The sequence below is a fragment of the Melanostigma gelatinosum genome (genome assembly GCF_949748355.1).
Source record: "Melanostigma gelatinosum genome assembly, chromosome: 18".
NCBI classification, from domain to species: Eukaryota; Metazoa; Chordata; class Actinopteri; order Perciformes; family Zoarcidae; genus Melanostigma; species Melanostigma gelatinosum.
In genome coordinates this window covers 22011171-22028433 of record NC_136651.1, presented here as the reverse complement: position 1 = coordinate 22028433, position 17263 = coordinate 22011171, and the positions used below count along the sequence as shown (strand labels likewise).

The 17263-nt window shown below is 41.5% G+C and overlaps 1 protein-coding gene and 1 long non-coding RNA gene across 2 annotated transcripts; one reads left to right on the top strand and one right to left on the bottom strand.

Annotated features, from left to right (window-relative positions):
• Positions 1-299: 299 nt before the first annotated feature.
• Positions 300-2815, bottom strand: LOC306792457. The gene is made up of 4 exons (XR_013772810.1): positions 2608-2815; positions 1639-1727; positions 898-1099; positions 300-696 (listed from the first exon to the last, which is right to left on the bottom strand). It is a non-coding gene; the product is annotated as an uncharacterized lncRNA (long non-coding RNA).
• Positions 2816-3202: 387 nt separating this feature from the next.
• Positions 3203-16439, top strand: tbc1d13 (TBC1 domain family, member 13). The gene is made up of 12 exons (XM_079289457.1): positions 3203-3261; positions 5089-5162; positions 5259-5299; positions 8463-8524; positions 12783-12882; positions 13492-13574; positions 13668-13827; positions 14272-14482; positions 14560-14723; positions 15380-15540; positions 15641-15698; positions 15805-16439. The coding sequence occupies exons 1-12, from the start codon at positions 3239-3241 to the stop codon at positions 15868-15870; spliced, it is 1203 nt and encodes a 400-aa protein (XP_079145583.1). The 5' UTR covers positions 3203-3238; the 3' UTR covers positions 15871-16439.
• The last annotated feature ends 824 nt before the right edge of the window (positions 16440-17263 follow it).

Below are 17263 nucleotides of genomic sequence, written 5' to 3'. Positions count from 1 at the left end.
TTTATAGTGGTTTAAATGATCAGATCCCCTTCCAGGTAGCAGGTGTTTGATTCTATACAGGCAGTATGACGCGTTAAAATAAAAAGTTTGGAATTTGATGTGGTACTTATTTCGCTTTCAAGTCAATAAAGTAGTAAAGGAAAAACCAAGTTTGCTAGTGTAATGCATGCACAGAAAACACATTGTGATAAGTGTAACCACAAATATTAACAATACCTGATGTAATTGATCTTGTTTTGAACAATAAGATGAAACAATAATAAAAAGTTCAAAAACATTTATTGAATTTCAAATCGACATATCGATATAAATAATAGTACATTGCAAATACATTGCCAATAATTGTACGATTTGCAAATTAAATCTTTAAACACTTTCAAATAAATGTAATATAGTGCATTTTCGAGAAATACAACAAAATATACTTAACAGAGAGCAAAACAATTCTGCTTGAAGTTTACATGGTACATGTATCACTAAAGAAAACAGAATGACCATGTTTCAAATTAAAACACAGAACACTGAACCATCAAAACAAATTGCATCGCTGCAGACTCTCGCTCACTAAATAGAAACTCAAACATGCTCCACATTATGTTCCTTTCTTTTGGTTTAACTGCTCGTTGTTACACTTCCGTCTGATGACCGCTCGCACGTCCGAGGCACTCGTCTGCGGAAACTCTTGAATAACAGCATCTGTTAAGAGAAGAGACGAGAACTGATGTCAGGATTAACATTGAGGAACTATATCAATATGATATGCCAATATTCCTACCAGTGCAGGTCGAACATATATTTCATCACGGGTGGTGTGTTTACCACGAACATGTGATCCTGCTGCTTTATAAATCACAGAAGCTTTAAATTGTCTACATACGACTCAAGACGATTACCTACCTGTTGAGGCCTGCACTTTGGCAACGTCCAGTTGTCTTTTCGGTGTTCCCACTTTCCCAGACTTCCCAGTCAGGGTGGACAGTGCAAGGACGTCCTTTGTGAACACCAGAGCAGCCAGCTCCTGGCAAAAAAAGGGTCATGATCGATGAAGCCGCAGGAAGGCCGTCTTTGAAACAGTCACTGTGCTGCCAGCCAAGGCGTGCTGTATATGAGAGAATCAATGGAACACATTAATATACAGTTGGAAGATCTCTCCCTACCTATTAGGAATTAATAGACGTTATTCACATATGAATACAATGTGCTTCATTATTTAAAACAGTGCTAGTAGTCTGTACATCCCTCTATGGAGCGGTACCACCAGTGGTGTGGAGGTTCCCACTCTCTACTAATTCACATGACTGATGTGTGACACATGTAACCTAGTAAATCCCATCACTTCATTTCTGACACATTTTAACTTGAACAGCAGACCATGGTGGGGAAGACAAAAGGAACGTGGTGTCATTTTTCTATAGCCCTTACACTGTGCAATCAACATTTACTTCACAATGACAAGTTAAAGCAAAAAAGTTCAGCATTGTTTTACTTTCTCAAAATCACAGACATGTTCTATTCAACAGGCGTGAACTGAGTTTTTTCTGCTGTCGCAATGACTTGTTATAACTATTAGTGATATTAGGATCTTAAAACATGTTCTGTAATACAAAACAGTACATGTGGCTGGTTACATTAACTTACCATGTACTTCAGAATGAGATGCCCATCATCTTCCTCAGGTTGGATGCCCGGAGGATGGCCGCCCTTTAAGGGTTGAAAGCACTTGTCGCCTGTATAAAAGGATTACAGTTGTTGAAATATCCCTCAAAACATCAATAATTACAAAAAATGTCTAGAATATATATAGGACCTATGGAGACTTTAAAAAATACACTGACTTCATTCTACATTCTCTTCATGGAATAATGAATTATCTTAGTTCTGCTTACATAACCCTACTACCTTTACTTATAGTTATTCTCATAAAGCACAACCTGGTGATTACTTTCTCTTTACTGAAGCCTGCTTCTGGTGAACTCAGACTAGACTTACACAAAGTGAGCTGCTGTTGCTCTGTAATGACTCAGCGTCATTGAATTGACTGAACGGCAGCTTGCTGCGTAACGTTACGGTGTCACGCCGTTCAGTTTACATTATGAGGGACGGTAACATTAACCCCTTGCTGTTTGAGAACATCTTCAACACCATTTACTAACATGATTTCAGTTAGCTTTGTCTAATTCTACCACACTGAAAATACTTGAAAACACACTTGCAACCAGTCAGGAATATACAGTTGGCAATCAGCATGGCCAGTCTACAACTCATTAAATAGTCCATTGACATTTGCATGTTTGTGAAGTCCACACGCTACTAAAACAGTCTAAAAGCTACTCAAATTGAATTCACCTAGCATTACACTTGAGAGCAATACCATGTTAGCTTGATGTTAACATAACGTTACATATCACCTTCACATCATGTTACCACATAACTAGGCTAGCTCGTAGCAACTAAGCTAACGTTAGCTGTTATGGCGTTAGCTAAAGTAGCAAACGCACAATTGATAGTCAGCTAAATGATTTTTACTATCAAACACTGTTTTAAAGTGTAAAGAAAACTGTTTTAGAACAAATACAACACACCTATGGTTATAAATTGCCTACTTACCGAAAACTGAGACCTGTGGACAGACAGCAGTGCACGAACTGTATTGCATAATACTGCATCAATGCACCGATTAATCTAAGAGTTGATTATTGCTGTGTACATAGATAAATGAATATTAAACAGCATATAGTCAACTACTGATGCTAACACACTCCCATCGGCCCAGATCAATTAATTAATGTATTCATTTCTTGCATACGGTCATTATATTGCCTTCACTTTTATTTTTGAAATATTCTTGTTCCGGGTTACCTGCTGTGCTCTGCGTCTCGTTTTAGGGTTAGGGTTAGGGAAAAAACTAAAAAGGGATTTACAAAAACGAAAAACGAGAATACCATGGTATTTCCGACTGAACGGTAAAACGGATGACTAAAACGTACACGGACCTTGGGGGACTTTGGTTCTTCCGTTTTTGAATTCAGAACGAAAAACGGAAATACGACCGCCCATTTCCGTTTTCCCGTTGTTGGTTTGAAACGAAAAACGAGAATACCATGGTATTTCCGTATTTTGGTTTTTCCGAATTACCGGTAAAACAAATGACCAACACGTACACGGACCCCTCTGGCCAGTTCTTCAGCCTTTTTGGAAACAGTTAAAGGAATACACCACCGCCTGTCAAGACACCACCATGTCATCTGCGTACAGAAACAGGTGGGACACTGTCAATCTTTGTTTTTGCATGAGATGCAGCACACACGGACAGTCAAAAACCTGCGCTACATCCTTTACCGAAGCAGCTAGCACCCTAACTGCAAACTGGTATTAACTTCAGTCTCGCTAGCACAGAACAAACTCAGTCCAGTGTGAGCCAACAGAAGCATTTCATTCGCACATGCTGGTCTGACTTTACGTTTAATGTCGAGACTTCGCGGTGCTTTACCAGCTAGCTAATATAACAACTTCAACGATTCAAGTAGCTATGCTAGCTCCCTGTTAGCACATCAGCTGACACATAACGTTACTTCCTTTTAGCCCTGACTGGCTAACAATTAGCTATCCAGCTAACTGCTAGCTGTATTTGCTGACACCTTAAGGGAGACAATGCTACTTTATTCCAGTAATTTGTCATCCTGATGTTGAATTAGCTAATGACAAATTAACCCAACCATGCTTCCTTGGAAAACCTCGGGCTCAGTTTAGAGGAACTCATTTCATCATGTTTTTCATGTAGTTGCCTTTTTCTCTGCTTCAGTATAATTTAATCCACGTTGTCAATATCAACTGTTGTATGTAAGAACTTCTAACATTGGTTGATTCTTAATGTATCATGGCTAAATTATTCTTTATTCCTCAAATATACCCACCCATACCATCTTCCCACAACTCATAATATACACAATTTACTTTCATACTCAACAGGATTTGTTCTGGCTAGAAATGAGGCAAAAGTGGTTTCTCAAATGTAATCATTACATTACAGTCATTTAGCAGACACTTTCATCCACAGCGACTTACAATTCAGATTCTATCACATCTCTAATCGTTTGAAATATGATTTAAGAAGGAAAAAGCTAAATGAATGCGAACAAGGCTGCAGATGCACAAGGCCCCAGAGAGGATCTCATGCCTGTAGTTAAAATGAAGTTTTAACTCATATTCAGGTGTTGCTGCTCCTCTGGCTGCAGTGTGTGCTGCAGCAGCTATGAGCCGTAATGCACCTTCTAACATGGTGTCTACTGTGGGCAGAGCATTCCCTGAACCAGTGGTTCTCATGCTACTGCTGAACTGGGTAGTTTGTGTCTCTTGGTTGGGGTGCTGACGAATAGAAAAACAAACTTAGCGTGAAGTCCATGTTTATAGGTTTATTTATCACATGAGAGAGAGTGAGATAAGGGAGAGGAGCAATGCTCAATACAAAGCCTTTTTTCTATTTGAAAATGTAAAACTATTTCTGACTAAAACAGCAATTTGTGTAATATGGAGAAAGACTGAGTAACGTGTTCTCTGCATGGTAAGATATATAAATGGTTAAATCACCAAAGTGAACCACTTTATCTGTATCCAAAACAGTACAACAGCACAAATGTCCCCGCTGGGACTGATGAGGGATCATCTTGTCTTGTCTTATCGCCCATTCCTACCGAAAGAAAGAATTCAACATCTTGGGAAATACACTAATTGGGTTTTGTGCTGTGTGTGTGTGAATCAAACAAACAAGATACATTGTGATAATTAGATCTTTCAACCTGCTCCCAATCTTTATGCTTAGCTCAACTAATCCCTCCTTCATACTTATCGCACTGACATGACTCGAGTGCTATTGATCCTTTTATATTAACCAAAGTGTAAAACTGCTCTTTTCAATGTATCGTCACTAAAGTTTTAGGACTTCATATCAGAGAAAGCATCTTTTTGTGTCGACCATGCGTTAACAGTTCTGAGTCAACATTATGTTTATAATATGTGAGGCATTTTGTCACTGAGCAGTGTAATTCAGAGTTACAATTGGTTCTGACCTCGTCTTGTTTCTCATTTCAGAATACAGGAATTCAAAGAAACCTTGAGTGAAGAAAACATAAACCTGAAGACACTGAGGGAGCTGTGCTTCAATGGTAACGTTCACACCTTGAGCTTCTTTGTTCTGAAACTGATCACGTTCCTGTCACATTTTATTGTTCTGTATTTATCCTTTTCTTTATTCAACTCAGGAATCCCATTTGAAGGAGGCATACGAGCACTTTGCTGGAAAGTAAGTTGCTCTGCTTTGATTTGGCTGCAAAATATTTACTCAAATGTCGATTTCAGACCTCCTGTTTCTAAAGCATCAAATGGTCCTTTATACAATCCTTAGACATGTAGATAGTGCTTTTATCAGTGAACTATTTGGGACAGTCACGTGATTGCGCGCCAAGTTACAGAAGTTCAGAAGTGTAGACCACTTGCAGGAGCCGCCGCTTCACTACAGCGAGTATAAACTGAGCTTTAACCCGGCACTCAGACCTCGGCTCGGCTTCTTCTCGTTGCCATCCTGGTAACCAGGAAGAGGAGAGACGATGTCCTGCTTTCATACAGGTTCTTACAAAAGGCACCGGAGGAAATTTGACCAAAGGGTCCATTTAGGTCACAAAAGACGTGAAGACTCTGGCTGGCTGTGTCTTTCAACGTTACGGCGGAAATCGTCTCTATTATATTTGTGAATAAATGTTTTGCAGTTTGAATAATGTAAACTGCTGGGCATTATTGAGCTTCTTAAAGACATTTTAGTACTGATTGCAAGTGACAAAGAGTTGTCTTATGATCTTAGATTTTGCTCTTGAGGCTGTCAGGGGGTCTAAAGTTTCAACCAAGGGTCTGGGACCCCCAAGACCTCCGTATTTCGCACACTGGTAGCCCTGATTTTCCACTTGCCGACAGTTTTTTGAGCTTTTGTACAAAAGCCCCAGAACAGAGCCAAATGCTGTGACCTGTTCAGAGACACAAGCTGAGAGTCCCGCCGATATTGTGGTGTGTGACTCCCAGTCCCCAGTCAGTCATGTAGTGTGAAAAGCACAATGACTTCAGGACAGCCAGTTGTTTGGTGCAAACAGATATCTGACTGCTCTGAAACTCATGTAGTGTGAACTTTGTTTCCACTTGAGGAATGCTCCATGAGACGTGATCATTAGCATAACATCCCAGACTGCTCTAGAACTACCCAACTACCAGTTCCACTCCATTTGTTGGCAAGTTTCATTCAGAAGATATATCATACGAGAGTAAATAAAAGTGCTTTACAAAGCCTCTCATCCAGCCACACACATGATGATGGTTAGGAGAAGAAACCACGAGCCGCTCGCTCATCTCAGCCACAGCCACCTCGTATCCTCACACATGCCTTCACGGCACGGTGGCAGAGTGGTTAAGATCACTGCCTCACAGTAAGAAGGTACTGGGTTCGCTTCCCAGTCAAGGTTTCTGGTTTCGATTCCTGGTACAACCTGTGTTGAGTTTGCATGTTCTCAGCCGTGGCCGCGTGGGTTTCCTCCGGGCACTCCGGTTTCCTCCACCTCGGAAAAACATGCAAAAGGAATGAATGGTGAATGCTTGGTGTGAATGCGCGTGAATGCTTGGTGTTGGTCGGAGGGGCCGTTGTGCACAAATTAGTTGCCACGCTTCCGTCAGTCTGCCCCAGGGCAGCTGTGGCTACAGACGTAGCTTACCACCACCGGTATGACTGGGCGAATGGTGTGCATGGAACCTTGTAAAGCGTCTCTGAGTACTTAGAAAAGCGCTATATAAAATAAAGAATTATTATTATTATTATTATGAGAACTCATCGGACTCCTCAACAGGAAAAAACAGCATACAGTACCCGACACTTCTTCTTTCATAGAACATTTTCTCTATAAAGATGTTCCTTACAGGGTTTCAAGCACTTTCCCACACTAGTTGATCTCTTATTCCAACTATATTGATGTCTGTATGGTGCTTATTTGAGGGAAGTCTTCACAGCCGAGCTCCCAGGTTCATTATGGCTGCACCATGACATCAAACGGAAACATTCAAAACATCCTCAATACACATTCTCTCAAACTGCATGCTGGTATTCATAAACTCTGTGTTCCCGACCATAGTCTGAATAAAGTTGACTGGGTCGGAACACCAGACTGGTAGCGATTGCCTGGTGGGTCCAGCAGGGTTGAAGATGATGTAATAGAGTGGTCTCGTGTGACGTCACAGTTTAGCTGTCGGCCATGTTGGAGTACACACAAAGCCACTGGCATGCACGGCTGAGTCGCATAACCTATCGATCATGGTGAACTTTTGTGCTGTCTTTGGTTGTGGCAGCAGAGCTGATAGAGACAAGAAATCATTCTTTCGTTTGCCAGCGGTCATTACACATCAAGGAAATGACACGAAGGAGCTATCCAAGCGACGTCGTGAGAAATGGCTGTCACGCATCTCTCGAGATGTAAAGGAATGGAATTTGGCGTACACTAGAGTATGTGCGGATCACTTTATAAGTGGTCAGTGATTTTATTTACTAATTCGTTTGTGAACAGTATTTAATAAAGGAAATATAAATTAAACTTGGACATGAGAAGATTATCCAAACCTTCATCGGCCCGTGACAGCAGTCGGTACCAGAGACGTGTCGAGCGTGTACAACAGCGAAACACATAGATGCAGCCTCAGCATTGCTTGATATGAGTTTAACGTCGGATCATATATATGACAGCCCACCAGCAGCAGAGGATGAGGACGAGGATAAGAATAACCAAGCCAACCAGACAGACCTCGGTGGGGCCACAATTGCAGCAATGCAAGCTGAGATGCAGCGCCTACTCTCGGAAAATCTGAATTTGAAATAGGAACTTTCCGATGAACGATCCATGTTTGATTCAGAATTTTTCGAAAATAATGATGAAAAAGTGAGATATTATACTGGACTGCCGGACTTCTCAACCCTGCAAATTCTATACCATTTTATAGAACCACACATCCCATATTCTACTTGTGTAAGGACTGGGGGTGTTCACGAGATACGTGTTGATGTTGGCGTAGTTTACCGATGGAAGATAAGTAGGATCGGCACTGAAACGATCTGCACTCATCGTATAGGGATCCAAGTTACCAATAACCTTCAATTTGGCCAGGTAGCGAACCTTTGATGCACGATCCAGTGATTCAAAGTATGGTATTTTCGCCGCACTTCCTTGTTTACTCGCCGCCATGTAGGATCTGTATGTACTCCAACATGGCCGACAGACCTCGTAACTAAGGAGATCGTGATGTCGGTGAGACCACTCTATTAGCATCTTGACTCTACTCTTTGGTGAACAATAGAAGTGAGGTCTGAGACTAAAGTGTGTGGGATTAGATGGACTGCATCGCTCACTCAATGTTCTGTGATTGTTTGACTCTCCTTTCAGATCCTTCTTAATTATCTGCCTTTCGATCAGACATTATGGGAGTCTTTCCTCAAGAAGCAGAGGTAAGGAGAACACGCTGATTAAAGAACCTTCTACTTTGGGGTTCCTTTTTTGGTGTCACGAGGCAACCACCAGTTCAATCAGCATTGCTGGTGCCGTTAGCTCAGGGGTCGGCAACCTGGCTCTTTAGCCTCTCTGTTGCGGCTCCCTGAGGTTCCCAACTGGCGCACCGGATCTGGACCCAGGAACTAAAAACCGATAGATAATTCGGAATTATAAATATTGGGCACCGAGTTTAGACTTTAACCGGCGCCTCTTATTCAGCCGTTACGGCACTTGTTCGGCGGTGCAGGAAACACACCGACCAATGCATTGCAAATCACATCACGTGATGCAGCTCAGCCAATCAAATGTGAGTATTCTGACAAGTTTCTTGACTCGAGTGAGGTTTAAACACACCGTGACACACGGGGCTGAGAGGAAATAGAAAGAAGAGCAGGAGAATTGCGCTACTCGAAGAAGTTATCTCACATGACGTTCTCCAAAAAGAGAAACGTGTTCAGAGAGAATATAATTTATAAGCAAGAATGAACAGAATCGTATATGTTAATTATTCCCACAGGCAGTTAAATCCTCTACTCCTGTCAAGAGCTTTTCCCTGCGTACGGCTAATCATGATTTTCAGACCCCCGCCCTCAGTAAACTATCAATGGATAAATCCAAAAAAAGAAAAGTCACGGAGGAAAATAGAGTTTAACTCTGCGTGGACGTCTTCATTTGCTTTCACTGCCAACGATGCTGGCTTACCTGTATGCTTCCAGAAGAAGCACACAGCATATGCTGAACAGTGTCACGCTGGAGATGAGCGAGAAGAGCAAATTCTCAGCTGCTGCAGAAAACTCTCCTCTTCATAAGAGTTTGATGTTGTTATATCAGGTAAAATTGCAAATAAATGTAAAGAATTGTCTTTATTCTTGTTCTATATTTTCATAAATACAACAAACTATATTTTTTGTATGTATTATATAACTATATATACAGCTTTATAAGCTATGATATCAAATAGCTTTTGCGGCTGCAGACTAATTTTATTTGGTGGAAAATAGAGCAAAATGGCTCTTTGGGTAGTAAAGGTTGCCGACCCCTGCGTTAGCTAATGAAAGAGCTGTGACTCCCCAGGCCTGATGCTCTCATGCTGAAGCTAGCCGGGCAGAAACAACCTTTACTGTTGTTTCCTTCTTTATATCGCACACGATTCTGTTTTCACCACATTCTTCTGATTTTAGAAATATTATTTACTAACAGGAGGTAATCTATATAGGTATTTCTATATAGATATTTTTGTTGTTGCAAGTTGGCAACTAATGATTATTTTCATGCTCGTCCAGTGTATCAAATATCAGAAAATAATGGCCATTGCAATTTCCCAGAAGCCCTAGATCAGGGATTCTTAACCTTTTTGACCTCGGGGCCCAACTTTTCATGCACAAAGTGGCCCGGGGCCCATTCAAATATTAACACTGTATTAGTTTAACGAATTGATCTCACATGGTTTGATTTGTATTCAATGACTATATTAAATCCACTTACAGTTTAACAAGCAAAACCCTTGTCAAATAAATGAGATGATACAATGTGATGATCACAAAGACATTTATTCATCATGTGTATGTAAACCTGCATACACAACAAGAAGCCCAACAGGCTAACAAATCAAGCAATACAAGAACAAATTGAAAGGCTCAAGTCAGGCTTATTAACTCAAAAATAATCAATAATTAGATTTCACTAAAGAAAAAAAGAGGGACTCTCAAAAAATCTGAGAAAAAAATGGAAATTTGATAAATAATATGTGGTAATAACATAAATACATTCAAAATAATAAGTTTCAAATTAAATAAAACTATAAATAAAATTTTAATAAAGTGCAAATGAAAATATAGCCTCACGTGAACTCATATATGTGTCCACCTCTTAATGAGACACTTGGGCCTGCCTCTCAGACACGATCAGATCCAGTCTGGGTGGAATGGGGGAAAGGCTCACTCTCAGAGTAGCCTCCAGTGTTGCTCCGAGTCTGTTTCGGGCTTTGGTCTTAGTTGTGGCCACACTGGAGAATCCTGATTCACACAGGTATGTGGTCGTGAATGGGAGAAGGTGTTTCACAGCCCTCAGTGCTAGACATGGGTACTCCTTTGAGACAGCAATCCAGAAGGAGCCCAGGTCCAGTTTGCCCCACTGCAACTTTAAAGTGCTGTCGGTGGAAACTTCCAGAAGCTGGGATTCCAGATGTGAGGGCAAAGCAACATCTTCTTCAGTGGGATCCACAGAAAATGGGTCCAAAATCCACATGTGTCCGTCTCTGGGATCCTCAGGAAAGTAGTCATCGAATTTCTCTGCCAGTTGTGAGAGGTGCTGAGAGACTGAGTCACTGATCTGCACCTGAGGAGAGTTTTCCAAAATGTCAGACAAAAGTGGAAACATGTCCATCCTCTTTTCCTGGGCCCTCTTTGTCCACAAAGCAAGTTTTTTTTGGAAAGCTTGAACTTTGTCTGCAACAACAAATATGTTGGTATTTCTCCCTTGAAGTGAGATGTTCAGCTGGTTCAGCAGTGAAAAAATGTCACAGAGGTAGGCAAGTTTAGCTGTGAACTTTGTGTCAGCATAGTAATGTGCCAGAGGAGATTTTTTCTCAGTGAGAAGACCTCATTCCTCAGCTCAAACAAACGACTGAGGACCAGTCCTCTTGAGAGCCATCTCACCTCACTGTGATAGAGCAGCTGGACATGATCTGCTTCCATGTCCTCACAAAGCTTGGCAAAACATCTGGAGTTCACAGCTCTACTTTTAATGAAGTTGATGGTTTTCACACTCACATCCATCACCTCATGGAACTCTGGGGACATATTTTTAGCTGCAAGGCTTTCACGGTGGAGAAAGCAGTGGGTCCATTTAGCTTCTGGTGCACGATCAAGTATCTGCTTGACGACGCCGTTACGCCTGCCGGTCATTGACGCTGCACCATCACTGCACACCCCAACACAGTTCTGCTAGTCCAGGCCGTTCTCAGTGAAGTAGTTATCCATGCAGCCGAAACATTCCTGAGCCGTAGCTCGTGTTGGTAGCTCTCCACAAAACAGTATGTCTTCGTGCAAACTACTGTCCCAGCGATAGCGAACAAAAACCAGCAGCAGTGCGGCATTCGTGACATCAGTGGACTCGTCTAGTTGCAAAGAGTAAAATGGGCTACTTTTTGTTCTTTCCAGAAGCTGAAGCTTTATGTCTGAGGCCATGTCCGCGATACGGTGACTCACGGTGTCGTTTGAGAGTGGGATAGTCAGCAGCTTCTTTGCAGCAGCCTCCCCAATCATCTCACGGCACATATCCACAGCGGCAGGCAGAACCAACTCCTCCGCTATGGTGAATGCTTTCTTACTTTGTGCCACACGTCTGGCTACGAGGTAGCTGGCTTTCAAAGCACATTTTGAGTAACATTTTGAGTAACCAGTCAGTGACACGACAGACAGTTTCTGCATTTGTAGCCCATTTTCCTTTCTCTTGAAAAATTCCACCGGCTTTCCCACGAGCGTTGGATGTTTCGTCGCTACGTGTCGCTTTAGTTTCGAAGGCTTCAGTGCTTCGTTTGACAGCATTAGCCCACATTCCACACACTGAGCCCTCGGCTCTGCCTCGTTGCCTCCGTTCACAGAGCCGTACTTTATAAAGTCAGGATTGTACTTGCGCACACATTTATACTTTTGGGGGGGTATGGCACCACTGTCATCGTCATTTTTTCTTTTTAAAAACGTATCCATACCTTTCGCTACAGGCTAGCGGCTAGCTGAGTGTCTTCTTCTGCTTAGTGTAGCTTGTTAAACAACTGACTGACGCATTACCGCCACCCGGTGGTGGGAAGCTATATCGTAACTGAGCGTCTCATGGATAACAGTGATATCTCTGGTGTCTTCAATTGATAACCTATGCGGTCCCGCGGCCCACAGGTGAAAAACTGAAATTTTTCCGCGGCCCTCTAGGTGGCGCTCGCGGCCCACCATTGGGCCGCGGCCCACTGGTTAAGAATCACTGCCCTAGATGACATCTTCTAGTGTCATCAACTAAAACCCCAAAAGATCAATTTAAAATCATATCAAATCTTATTTAAGAAGCTGAAAGCTGTGTTTCTGCTTGTTAAATAAAAATGACTCGATTATCAATTTGCCGATTTAACTTTCTGTTAACTGATTAATCAACTTTTTGTCTCGGCACTGGATTTGAACAAATGTGATCTTTTCATCTTCCTCCATGTTGTGCCTCTCACAGGAAGGAGTACACCCAGTTCCTCAGAGAAATGATCATCCAGCCGGGTATTGCAAAAGCCAACTTGGGCCTTTCCAGAGAAGATGTGACTATGGAGGACCATGTGAGTCAAGTCTCCTCTGTTCTGGTGTTATTTGTTCGTCATGACATCTACCACACTGCTGTCCATCCTGATAGAGGGATCCTCCTCCGCTGCTCTCTCTCAGGGTTCTTCCTTTGTTCCCTGTTCTGATGTGAGGGTCAGAGTTGTATGTTGCACAGACTGTAAAGACCTCTGAGGCTAATTTGTGATATTGGACTTTACAGATGTATGGTTAATGATCACTACTACTAATAAACTACGTTTAGGGTTGACTTTGGAGGCGTGATGGAATAGACAGGCACTCGCATCAACGCAACCACGTGACATTTTAATTCCCACACTCATAAAAAATGGTCACATAAGCGACCGGTCTCAATTGAGATTGTGTACGTGTGACGTAAGTAGTCACACACACACACACACACACACACACACACACACACACACACACACACACACATTTCCCAGTGTGTTCTTAGTAAGCACTGGAAGAGAAGTGTTAAAGAGGACTTAGAATGTGAGACCTATCAAAGCTCTAAAGCTGGATGTAACAGTCAGAAAGGAAGCTGCTCGTCCGGCTCTTTGCTCACAGGTGTATAACCATTCAAGTCATTTAATTTTTTTATTCAGCCTCTAAATCCGAATCCAGACAGCAGGTGGAATAACTACTTCAAAGATAATGAGATTCTGCTCCAAATTGACAAGGATGTGAGGTGAGGTGTCTGTTCATTTGCTGTAGATAGCATACAGTATGAATGTGTAGATAATAGGTCTGCTGAAGTATAATGTTGTTGGCATGTTTGCAGGCGGCTGTACCCAGACATGGCGTTCTTCCAGCGTCCCACACAATACCCATGCCAACTGATCTTGGACCCTCAGAATGATTATGAGACGCTGCGGCGACGAGTCGAACAAACCACACTGAAAGCACAAACTGTAAACCGCAACCGCAGTGGAGTTACCAATGTAAGTGACTATTAATGTGTGTGTGTAATTATAAATCTGTTATTTTACACATTCAGCGTTTTTGGTTTACCAGCTGTCCTTCCTGCATTTGGCAGTTTAAACTGTTTGTGTCTTGTTTCTTGTCTTTGTTTGTGTTGATCTAATATTATAATGTTCTGACAGCGGACTTGTCCGTGATTGGTCATATGCATTAAACACCACCACCACGTCAGATCAAACCCTGGTTGACATGCCGATGTAGTCCTAGTTCAGGCCCTGCTGTCCTCTCACTTCATTTCATCAGGACTTTGTTTGTCTCCGCATCGCGGCTGATGTGGTCTTTCTTTACATCTCCTCTGCTGTTCCTACATCAATATGCACACTATGTGCTGCCTATAATCAACACAAAACAATGTTTGCAGAACAATGGCACCACCTTTGGGTAAAGTGAATCTGCTCTCCCAGGTCAGCTCCCCTGGAAAGGCATTCCACCTGTATCCATCTAACGAGTACGAGGTGCTGCCCAATGGGAGCGAAGCACACTGGGAGGTGGTGGAGCGGATCCTCTTCATCTATGCCAAGCTCAACCCTGGGATTGCCTATGTACAGGGCATGAATGAGATTGTTGGGCCAATCTACTACACTTTTGCCACGGACCCCAACAGCCAATGGAAAGGTCGGTGGCATTGAGATGTTGGACTCGTAGAAAGTGAAAATAAGCCCTTTGTGATTGCTGTCTGCTTCGTTGTTCAGAGCACGCCGAAGCCGATACGTTCTTCTGCTTCACCAACCTGATGTCGGAGAACAGAGACAACTTCATCAAGAGCCTTGATGACTCTCAGTGTGGCATCACCTACAAGATGGAGAGTGTGTACTCCATGCTGAAAGACAAAGACCTGGAGCTCTATCTCAAGCTGGTATGGCCCTTTAGGGAGCTAGAGGGGTGTTTGTCGCCACTCTCCTGTAAGAAATCAATGATTCACACTGAGCATGTTACTCCCGACTCGTCTCTCCGGTCTGCTACAGTAGATGTCCGTGCCAGGCCTATGTGGCTGGAGGACGTTATTAGGAATATTCCTGCTCTACCTGACAAGACTCACCCTGTGCAGCTCTCAAGTACTCAGATTGGCCAGACATTCATACTGCTTTGTTCAGGTCCTATGTCCTGACCAATGGGCTATCCTGACCCTATCTACTAGAGCTCAATGCCTAACCTTAACCAATCGTCTGCCTTAAGCAGCTATGCAGGGTGGGTCTTGCCGAGACGAGCCGTAGGATTCCTAAATACGTGTCCGGAGCAGTTTGCGTCTCTGTAGCATAAATCTCTTGTGAATGTATATAAATCAGAGCTGTAACTAACAAGTACTTTCTTTTTCAATGAATCTGTCAATGATTTTCTTGATTAATCAAATAATTGTTCTGTAAATTGTCAGGAAACGGTGACAGCGATATATTGTTTACGATCATACAAGACCAAGAACAGTAGCAGACCCTGAATCATCTGACAACCTGGAACCAGACAATGTGAAGGACATGTCCCCAGTGTTTCCTTCTTCTTCTTCTGTCCACACAGGAAGAGCAAAACATCAAACCACAGTATTTCACATTCCGCTGGCTGACCTTGTTGCTCTCTCAGGAGTTCCTCCTGCCTGACGTCATCCGCATCTGGGACACCCTGTTTTCTGACCTGGACAGATTCCACTTCCTCCTCCTGGTCTGCTGCGCCATGCTCATGTGAGCGCTTCACATTGTGACCCCTGTACTGCCCAGCATTGATTGACCCCTCTGGCTCTTCATGTGAATCCCGCTTTCTGTTGACTTCTTCTGTTCACAGACTCATCCGAGACAAGTTACTGGCCGGAGACTTCACGGTCAATATGAGATTACTGCAGGTAAGGCTTTTATAAGATATGGGGAGGCTTCATATAGACACACAGTGCAGCTGATGCTCTTATTGAAAAGAGGATTTTATTTCTTCTTTACTGCGGTTCCTTTCAGGATTACCCCATCTCAGATGTGCACACCATCCTGATCAAGGCCAGAGACCTGCGGGACAACTCCTAACCTGTTCTCTCTTCCTCTGCCTTCTCTGCTCGTATGTGGAAGGTGAGAGTTTAAACATTACAGAACATTGTCCTGTGACACATGTATCGTGGGAGGACTTGATCAATGAAGAGCTCGGGCAAATATGTTGGAACACCCAGCACACTGCTGTTTATCTCGATGCCTGATGATTGGTCAGTGGGGACGACCATGAACCCTTTGAGGACATGCTGAGACTATTTCCCTCTTGGTACGTGGTGGTCCCTCTCTCCTGTGGAGACATGTTGATGATAGTGACTGCACTCAACATGTGCCACATCAGTCCTACACTACAGATCTTAGTCTGTCATGAAAACCTACCAGAAAGGTTTCATAACGGAGCCAAGAATTCCCTCTGCAACCACGCATGTCGTCAGATGGAGCAAATGTTTCATTGGGTTGAACTATCGTGCATGTTTGTTTTTTCATTTTTCAAAGTTGAAGGTTTTTAATGTGAGAGAAGTTGTCTGAATGTGTTTAATCCTGTGAAGCAGGAGATGGTGTTTCTGGGTACATTGTCTGTGTGCATCAATTGAACCTGAAGTAATGAGCCTGGCCTGTTACATATGTAATAACATATGTAATAACATATGTAATAACATATGTAATAACATATGTAATAACATATGTAATAACATATGTAATAACATATGTAATAACATATGTAATAACATATGTAATAACATATGTAATAACATATGTAATAACATATGTAATAACATATGTAATAACATATGTAATAACATATGTAATAACATATGTAATAACATATGTAATAACATATGTAATAACATATGTAATAACATATGTAATAACATATGTAATAACATATGTAATAACATATGTAATAACATATGTAATAACATATGTAATAACATATGTAATAACATATGTAATAACATATGTAATAACATATGTAATAACATATGTAATAACATATGTAATAACATATGTAATAACATATGTAATACCATATGTAATACCATATGTAATACCATATGTAATAACATATGTAATAACATATGTAATAACATATGTAATACCATATGTAATACCATATGTAATAACATATGTAATACCATATGTAATACCATATGTAATACCATATGTAATACCATATGTAATACCATATGTAATAACATATGTAATAACATATGTAATAACATATGTAATAACATATGTAATAACATATGTAATAACATATGTAATAACATATGTAATAACATATGTAATAACATATGTAATAACATATGTAATAACATATGTAATAACATATGTAATAACATATGTAATAACATATGTAATAACATATGTAATAACATATGTAATAACATATGTAATAGCATATGTAATAGCATATGTAATAGCATATGTA